The sequence below is a fragment of the Bubalus kerabau genome, chromosome 11, assembly GCF_029407905.1.
Source record: "Bubalus kerabau isolate K-KA32 ecotype Philippines breed swamp buffalo chromosome 11, PCC_UOA_SB_1v2, whole genome shotgun sequence".
Taxonomy (NCBI): domain Eukaryota; kingdom Metazoa; phylum Chordata; class Mammalia; order Artiodactyla; family Bovidae; genus Bubalus; species Bubalus kerabau.
Genome location: NC_073634.1, coordinates 107096291 through 107105387, shown reverse-complemented (window position 1 = coordinate 107105387; position 9097 = coordinate 107096291). Strand labels below are relative to the sequence as shown.

Sequence of the window (9097 nt, the reverse complement as noted above, 5' to 3'; positions counted from 1 at the left end):
TGCCGGGGGACAGCGGCTCCGCGCCCGCCGCTCCCCGGTCCGGCCGCCCAGCGCCCCCTGGCGGCCGCCTGCCGCGCTCCCCTCCGGCCCGGCCTCGGTGCTACACCAACAGCGGTCCCCCTCGCTCCCCTTCCGGCGCTCGCCTTTCTCGGCCCCGGGCCGGCCCTCAGAGACATCCCGGGCTTCTTCCAACTCGACCCGTGGCCTCCAACCGCGGACGCCGCTCACTAGGGCGTCGGCCCTTCTCCTTAGCAGCCAAGGAGGCCCGCCCTTCTCCCGGCTGTGTGGAACCAGAGGCGAAGGCCCGGTTTCCAGCCCGATTGGGGAGAGAGCGAGCACTTCCCGGAAACCGGCGCCCACGTGAGGGGGACGCGTGTCGGGCGGCTTCCGGGGTCCCGGAGGGCAGTGAGCCGGGCTCCGGGGCCGGCATGGTGAAGGCGAGGGGCCCGGCCGCCGGGCGCGCGCCGCGTGGCCCTGCGCCGGACGCCGGGCCCGTCAGGAAGCCGAGACGGAAGAAAAGAGTCTGGAAGAACAAAGCCCGAGAAGCCGGCGGGACGCCGGGGGTCGACCCCGGAGTGGTCGCGGTGCGGCCCCCAAAGGCCCCGGAGGACTTTTCCCCGAACTGGAAGGCGCTGCAGGAGGCAAGTCCGCAGGGGCCCTACGGGCGAAGAGGGGGACGGTGTGTGGGTCACGCGGGGCGCGCGGGCTGGTGTGGACTCGGGGAGCAGAGCCGATCGCAGGGGCCGGAGCGCGTGGGCTGCTGAACAGCAGAGGCTCGATGCAGAGGGTCCTGCTAACAGTTCAGTTTAGTCGCTCAGTCGTGTCCGACTCTTCGCGACCCCATGGACTGCAGCACACCGGGCCTCCGTGTCCATCACCAACTCTTGGAGTTCACTCAAACTCATGTCCAATCGAGTAGGTGATGCCATCCAACCATCTCATCCTCTGTCGTCCCCTTCTCCTCCCGCCTTCAATCTTTCCCAGCATCAGGGTCTTTTCCGATGAGTCAGTTCTTCGTATCAGGTGGCCAAAGTATTGGAGCTTCAGTCAGTCTCAGCATCAGTCCTTCCAATGAACACCCAGGATTGATCTCCTTTAGGATGGACTGGTTGGATCTCCTTGCAGTCCAAGGGACTCTCAAGAGTCTTCTCCAACACCACAGTTCAAAAGCTTCCATTCTTTGGCGCTCAGCTTTCTTTATGGCCCAACTCTCACATCCATACATGACTACTGGAAAAACCACAGCTTTGACCATATCGGCATCTGTCAGCAAAGTAACATCTGTGCTCTTTAATATGCTGTCTAGGTTTGTCATAACTTTCCTTCCAAGGACTAAGCGCCTTTTAATTCATGGCTGCAGTCACCATCTGCAGTGATTTTGGAGCTCCAAAAAATAAAGTCTGTCACTGTTGCCACTATTTCCCCATCTATTAGCCATGAAATTCTGGTAACACTGGGCCTTTAATCGGTGACCAATGCCACTGATCACTGAGCGCTTCAAATGTGCTTTAGACACTGCTGGATGAGATGAGGTGATGTGTTCATATTTAACCTGAGACTGACTCTGAGATCTTTTATCTTCTGCATTTTACAGATGAGGAAATGGGCCCGAAAGTTTAAGTAGATTGCAACCAGGTCAGCAGAACCAGGAGTCAGACCCCTCCACCCCGCCCAACTCCCTGGTCATAATGTCACGTTATACCTCCTTGCCTTTCTGGCCCATCAGTGGGCCAAGGCTCACTTGCAGATTACTTACCGGTCACTATCTCCTGAGTGCTGTTTGTTGGCTGTGCTTCACTTGTGAATTGTCTCCAGCTCCGCCGGAGCTGGCTGCTGCTGTACCGCTGTTTTCTGGATGAGGAGACTGGGAGGAGCTGAGGGACGAGGCCCAGGGTCACACAGCCAGCACCTGGGGTACAGCTGCACAGGGCTGGGTGAGAGATTGCACTCTTTGCTGCTGCCGACCCTCATGGTGTCTCTGCAGCCTCTTCTGAGCTCCTGAGATCTCTCCCGGAGCCTCAGAGTGTGTGAGGGGGAGAGCAGAGAAGGGCTTCTGAGACTGTAACCTGCGCCTTAAGGGGGAAATCCAGATCGTTCTCCTGTCCTGACGCAGAGACCGTGAAATTCCCTCGGGCAACCCCAGGGGTCTCGGACTTCCTGAGCTGTAACTCTGCCTCTTTCTCACAAGAAAGTAAAGCAAAAAGAAGCGAGCAGAAGGATGGATATTTATTGTGGGAAGAAACTTCACGTTTTCTCTAATTCATACAAGAAAGGCAGTTCTCCTGTTCCTTAAACATCACAGGAACAGGTAGGTAGGATCCGCCTCCTCACTCAGCGGGTTGCTGCACAGCAGGGTCTTAACCCAGGGCGCTGGGCTGGGAGACCTCAGCCCTCCCTGGAGGGGAGCAGGGGTGTGGTGGTCCACCCCGTGTCATTGGACGTGACCGTCTCTTCCTGAGACCCTCACAGCAGGAGCAAAGCAAGAAATCTCACTGAGGAAGTGGCCACCACGCGCCAGCTGCGAAGGAGTCAGCTCTAAAATAACTGTGAACGTGGGCACAGGCTGCTTTTAGACACAGACACACTTTTTTTTCAGTCTCTAGTGTGTGATTTCCAAATTACAACGTGTTGTATATTTTGTTTTGGGTTCTATTAGCTGCTGAAACAAAGATTACAGACTCCACAAGAGCCTCCACTTCTGTCTCAAACGGATTCCAAAAAGCAGCCCCAGCGTGTCCAACAAAATAGAAACTCGATCTCAGATAAAGCAAAGAGAGATGCGATGGGGACGGAAAACACAGACCCCGAGGTCATAGGGGCCTCCGGGCCCTCGGGATCGCTGATGAGCAGGAAGATACAGGCGCAGCCCAAGGAGAAAGGGGCCAAGAAAAGGACCAATGGAGACATTTCTCCGCAACAAGGCGACATCAAACATAAGAAGCGGAAAGCGAAGGAGCCGACCGCCCCCTCGCCTCCAGCCCCACCCACCAAGTAAGTACCATGGGACGTGGTGACGGACACGGCGTCCCTGGCCGCCCCGTGCCTCAGCCTCCTAGCCGGTCACAGCGACTGAGGCCTCTCTCCCTAAGGAGGCCGCGGCTGGTGGCCCCTCTGCCACCTTGTCCTGGGGTGTGGGCTTCTTTGGCGATGCGGGCGATGCGGGCGATTCAGAAGCAACCCGCTGCTACTGCTGTCACTTCAGCCGTGTCCAGCTCTGTGTGACCCCACAGATGGCAGCCCACCAGGCCTGTGCGGGCAGAGGCCAGGGGGCCTGTCCGGTCGGCCAGTGCGTCTCGGAGGAGAGGACCCGGCTGCTGAGCATCGCAGCCTGAGCGTCCCCGTCTGCGGGCTTGGCACGGGGACGCCATGGGCACCAAGGGGTGTCTGAGTCTCTGTTCTCCTGGTAGCGTGTTTATCTGTGGTTCCTAAATCCCAGGCTCGGCCGTCCCTGGGATTCTCCAGGCAAGAACACTGGAGTGGGTTGCCCTTTCCTTCTCCAATGCGTGAAAGTAAAAAGTAAAAGTGAAGTCGCTCAGTTGTGTCTGACTCTTCGCTACCTCATGGACTGCAGCCTACCTGGCTCCTCCATCCATGGGATTTTCCAGGCAAGAGTACTGGAGTGGGCTGCCATTGCCTTCTCCAAGAATTAACCTAGGGTAGGTCTATTCCCCTAGAACGTAGGCATAGCGGAGGCTGACCCTGTCCCATAGCTGCTGTATCTCCAGGGCCCAGAACAGGGCTTGGCACCTCTTGGGCCCCCAGGAAAGACGTGTGGAATGAATGAACACCAAAGCCAGAAAGACTTGAGTTCAAAACCGACTCCCACATCCTGCCAGTGGGTGGTTTGGGGCAAGTTCCTGAGGAGCCCTGAGCCGCAGCCTGGTCACCACTGCAGGTCTGTGAGGTGCCCATGCCGCCCCAGTGCCTGGTGGTTACTCAACAAAGCCTGGGTGTCACCCACACAGGGGACCGGCCAGCAGCTGCCTGTCCATGGCTCGGCAGGGGGTGGCGTGTCTGTAAGTCTACCTGGCTATGTGTTGCCGGGGATTGAGGACACGATGGCTGGAGGTTTCGGGAAGCAGCGTTTGAGGGCCTGTGTGTGTCCCGGTGCCGGGCGCCCTCTTGGGAAAGAGCGGTCCCAGCTGGGCTCTGCGTGGAGAAGGGACCGCCGGGGGGCGGGAATGGACGACAGGCTGGTTCGTTTCAGTGACGCCGGCGGTGTGGTCGGGATCAGCCCCGCGAGGGAGGGGCCTATGCGGGCAGACGCCAGGGGGCCTGTCCGGTCGGCCAGTGCGTCTCGGAGGAGAGGACCTGGCTGCTGAGCATCGCAGCCTGGGCGTCCCCGTCTGCGGGCTCGGCACGGGGACGCCGCGGGCACCAAGCGGTGTCTGACTCTCCGTTCTCCTGGCAGCATGTTTATCTGTGGTTCCTAAATGTCTGGTAGCTGTTCATTCTGTCATTGAGAAGAAAACGTCAGCAGCCGTCACACCCGAGCAGGGGTGGAGGTGTATTTCTGTTTCATGTTCTTTGTGTTGCTCTGTGGTTCCTCCATTTTAGCTAAAGGGCGTAGTTTTTAATTAAATGGGAAAGTGCCAAGGTGATCACCGTGGCCGGCGGCCAGGCACACGGGCCTGAGCGCCCTGAGAGCGGGCCACACTCGCCACCACACTCAGCCCGTTCTCCCCTCTGTCTCTTAGAGACGACATCTGGTTTGACGATGTTGACCCAGCGGACATTGAAGCGGCCATCGGCCCGGAGGCAGCGAGCATAGCGAGGCAGCAGCTGGGTCAGAGCGAGAGCAGCGGCACGCTGGTGAAGGAGCGGCCCTTCGGCGGGTACGCGGGGCGCGCTCAGCCTTGGGGGGCCAGGGGGTCTTCAGAAAAGGGCTGCTTCCCTCCCCTCCCGTCATGTGGGCAGGCGCCTCGGCGTCTGGCCGAGCCCGGTCCTCAGCACATCGCTGAGCGATGGAACCGGGTCCTGGGTCCCGCGGGGTTAACCTGGAGCCTTGGTTCCCCACCAGGCTGACTAAAGCCTTAGCCATGGACTGCGAGATGGTGGGCGTGGGCCCCAAGGGGGAGGAGAGCATCGTGGCCCGCGTGTCCCTGGTGAACCAGCACGGGAGGTGCGTGTACGACAAGCATGTGAAGCCAACCCAGCCGGTGACTGACTACAGGACCGCGGTCAGCGGGGTCCGGCCCGCGGACCTGGCGCAGGGTGGGTGGCTCAGCTGGGCACGGCTGCTGCGGGGGCCCGGCGGTCTCTCCTCCCTCCCGGGTGGGTGGGCTTTGTGTCGGCCTGGCTGCCTCTTGGCCACCTGACTGTCAGCCGGGCCAGTGTTCCTGAACTGCGGTGTCGCTGGGCAGTGGGGACGGAGGTGGGTGTCGGAGGAAGGCCGCTGGGAGGTAAAGATGGGCCTGGGGAGGCGGGAAAGGTGGCAGGGTCTTCTAGATTATTCGGAAGCCGTGGGGATGGGGCGAGCAGCGGGAGGCCTGGCCTGGGGTGGGTTCTCGCAGGTTCCCTCAGGATCCCTATGGCTGCGGCGTTGGGAATGAGTTTGGGGGGTGGGCGGAGGTGTCCCACCTTGGGACACACCCGGGGGCCTGGTCTGTAGACTTTGCCCTTGGGTGAGCTGTGCTCGGGGCCCTGAGATCTGGGGCCTGGAGGGATCCTAAGGGCGGGGGCTTGAGGCAGCTGCCCCCTCCTCCGGCCGCGTGGTCTCTGCCGTCCACACCTCTCGGGTCCTCGAGCACGGCCCATGCTGCAGCCTGGCCGCTCTTCGGCCCCAGGCTCTGCCAGTGCTGCCTGGGCCGGGCGGGCAGCCCGAGGGCACGAGCATGGTTCGCGCAGCCTCCCCTTGGCCCCCAGCTCCTGAGGGCCTCACCCACCCCGGGTCTGACGGGGCAGGAGCGCTCGCTCTCCACGTGGCCCTGAAACCCCTCCTGTGTGTGGCTTCCAGGAGAAGAGTTTGAAGTTGTTCAGAGGGAAGTCGCGGAGCTGCTCAAGGGCCGGATTCTGGTCGGACATGCACTGCACAACGACCTCAAGGTGCCGCCCGCGCCTCTGTGTCCCGCGGCGTCGGGGGTGCCGCCCGCGCCTCTGTGTCCCGCGGCGTCGGGGGTGCCGCCTGCGCCTCTGTGTCCCGCGGCGTCAGGGGTGCTGTGCGCGCCTCCTGATGTGGGTGACGCGCCCACAGGGAGAGCTGGGGCAGGGGGCGGCTCCTCACACACCAGGTAGACAGAGCCGTGGCTGACGCTGCCTCCCTGCCCAGCGACGGCCCCACTCCTCAGGGCAGAGCCCCCTCCCCGGGCGGGGGCACCCCCAGTGCCTGTTCCCTCGAAACCCCAGGCAGGCCGTCTCACAGGCTGGCCCCCAATAGCCAGCACGCCGGGCGGCAGGCCAGCTCCAAGGGCCCCCTCCTGTGCCCCCGAGGGTGGGGCTTGGCCTGTGCCCGCCAGGGTCTCTGCCCCGGGCCGCACTGGCTCGCCTCAGGCTCCCCCTTCAGCCCCCATGCCCTCCCCACCCTGGTAACCTGGGCAGACTTGCCTCCCACCCTCTTCCTGGGCCTGTCTCAAGGTCGCGGGGGGACCCGTTTCATCCCTGACGTCCCGTGTGCATATGTGATGCAAACTCAAATGCGGGACGAATGGTCACTGGTTCCTTGGTGACTAAGTCTCCACCTTCCCCGCTTTTAAGGCTGTGTTTCCGTCCACGCGTTCTTCCTGCTGAGCATCACCTGTCCCCTGATAATCGCCCCCGGGAGTTCAGGCTCTCACCAGTGCCTTGTCCTGTCTGCATGCTCGGTGTGGGATTCTGAGAAGGGCGTGCACCTTTCTGCCATCAAACACCAAAACGCCTGTCGTACCTTCCTCCTCCAGGCGCTGTTTCTGGGCCACCCGAAGAAGAAGATCCGGGACACTCAGAAGTACAAGCCTTTCAGGACCCGAGTGAAGGTACCTGAAGCCATGTGGCTCTGAAGGCGTGGTTCACATGATTACGGGTTCTGGTCCCTGGAAGCTGGCGTCCTGGTTAGAGGTGTTTGGGTTTGGTTTGGTTTTCTCTTTTAACCCTTAAAACTAAGAGGAGGGACTTCCCTACTTGTCCAGTGGCTGGGACTTGGCGCTTCCATTGCCAGGGGCCCAGGGTCAGTCCCTGCTCAGGAAACTGAGATCCTGCATGCTGCATGGTTCAGCCAAAAAAAACCAGTGAATAAATAAACGAGAATCACAAGGAGAATTAGGCCTTTTTAAAAAAAGTAATCTTAGAGAAAAAAGACTTGGCCAACCCAAAGTTTGTGCCGCTGAGGGCAGTGGGTCCGCTCTTGTCTGTGATCACGCCCCCAGCCGAGGCTCATAAGGCACGTTGTGTGCGTTCCAGAGGCAGGGCCATCCCACGACGAGCAGGGCCGCTCCCCACCCTGCCACGAGCAGGGCCGCCCGGGGCCAACGATGCACAGTCCCTCCCTGGTCCTCCGCAGGCTGAGCGGGCAGTCACCAGCCCACACGGCCACTTCGCGTGGGAGGGACACTCACAGTTCCTTGGGTCAGTGCTCGGCAGGCCACCCCCTGCCCAGGCCCCACCCGAATATGGCAACGTGCTCCCCTGTCCTCGGCAGAGTGGACGGCCGTCTCTGAAGTTGCTTGCAGAGAGAATCCTGGGGATCCAGGTGCAGCAGGCGGAGCACTGTTCGGTAAGCGTGTCCCAGGTGACGGGGGCGACGGGCCTCTGGGTGACGGGGGTGATGGGCCTCCGGGTCCTGGATGACAGGGGTGACGGGCCCCCGGGTCCCGTCTAGATCGCAGGTCCCCAAGGGCTGAGGGTGAGGCTGCGGGCCCGCAGAGCCTGGCCCTCTGGGTGTCGGGCTGGGCCCATGGGACGTGGGAGCACGTCGCCACAATCGGGTGGGGCCTGGGCAGGGGGTGGCCTTCCGAGTTGTGTGGCGTCTGGGGCCCCTCGTGAGCCAGCACGCCCATCCCTCCCCTGAGCGGGGGCCACGTCAGTGGTCGTCATGGCCCCACGTCTGGCAGCGGGACTCTGGAGCTGCAGGATGGACGGAGGGGTGTGGCCACACCGGTCACCGGCAGGATGACCGTGGTGATGCCCTGTGTCCCCCAGGTCCAGGACGCGCAGGTGGCGATGAGGCTGTATGTCCTGGTGAAGAGGGACTGGGAGAGCCTCGCCGGGGACAGGCGGCCCCCCGCCCCCAAGGCCCACAGCCAGGACGCCTAGCAGGGCCCCACCCCCGGTGACCCTCGCGCCCGCGGGAGCCGCAGCCACATCAGACGATGGATGGAGCCCCGGAGCCCCCAGAGCCGGGACACTGAGGGCGGGTTTCAGAATCATGGTGGCAGAGGCGCGCGGCGTGCGTGCTGCTGAGCTGAGCTGATGTCTCCGTCTGGTTGTGGAGTCCGGGCCTCTCCCACGCAGGGGCCAGGGCGGGAAGCGTCCGGTTGTCCCTGGGCCTCCATCACCATCCTCTCGGGGGCACCGCCCTCTCGGGGGCACCGTCCTCTCGGGGGCACCGCCCTCTCGGGGGCACCTTCCTCTCGGGGGCACCGTCCTCTCGGGGGCACCTTCCTCTCAGGGCCTTTCCCTCACCGCTGTCAGCAACGGGAAGGAAGGAACTCCGTGGACTCGGCCGTGGGCCGCACAGCTGCCCCGTCACACCCTCGTTGAGGGGTTTTCTCTGCCACTCGGGGGCTTGGGGGGTCTCCTGAGGCTGGGGTTCTGCTCGCTGCACACCGCCGCCCCCCCCCCCCCCGCCGTGCACACCCGCTATATTTAAGTTCCCGGTTAGAGCCCGCAGCAGGCAGGGGGCTTGGGCTGCTCAGCGTGGTTTTCCCGGAGGTGGGTGCCTCCCGACCTGAATGGACGTGTGAATGCGGGTGTCTGCAGCGCCCCACCTGGCCTGGGGTGCGGGCTCTCTGAGGACAGGAACAGCCTTCTGCACTGAGGGGGGCGTGCGGCGCCCTAGGCTACGCTGAGCCCCCGCCAGCCGTGTGAAAAGTCTGAAGCCACCACGAAGGTCGTGTGACATAAACGCATGTTTTTATTTGAGCTGCGCCTTGTGGAGGCCCCGTGTCTGAGAGGACAGCTGGGT

General features: G+C 62.4%; 1 protein-coding gene across 2 annotated transcripts; it reads left to right on the top strand.

Moving 5' to 3' along the window:
• The first annotated feature begins 355 nt into the window (after window positions 1-355).
• On the top strand, window positions 356-9054 carry REXO4 (REX4 homolog, 3'-5' exonuclease). Of its 2 annotated transcripts, XM_055541581.1 has the most exons (8): window positions 356-641; window positions 2657-2991; window positions 4698-4835; window positions 5021-5214; window positions 5957-6045; window positions 6876-6950; window positions 7613-7687; window positions 8113-9054. In XM_055541581.1, exons 1-8 carry the CDS (start codon window positions 429-431, stop codon window positions 8224-8226), a joined length of 1233 nt encoding a protein of 410 aa, XP_055397556.1. In that variant the 5' UTR covers window positions 356-428; the 3' UTR covers window positions 8227-9054. The 2 variants fall into 2 exon arrangements, with proteins under 2 accessions (XP_055397556.1, XP_055397557.1); XM_055541582.1 differs by lacking the exons at window positions 4698-4835; window positions 5021-5214 and adding an exon at window positions 1100-1108 and having other exon boundaries at window positions 356-645; window positions 2848-2991.
• The last annotated feature ends 43 nt before the right edge of the window (window positions 9055-9097 follow it).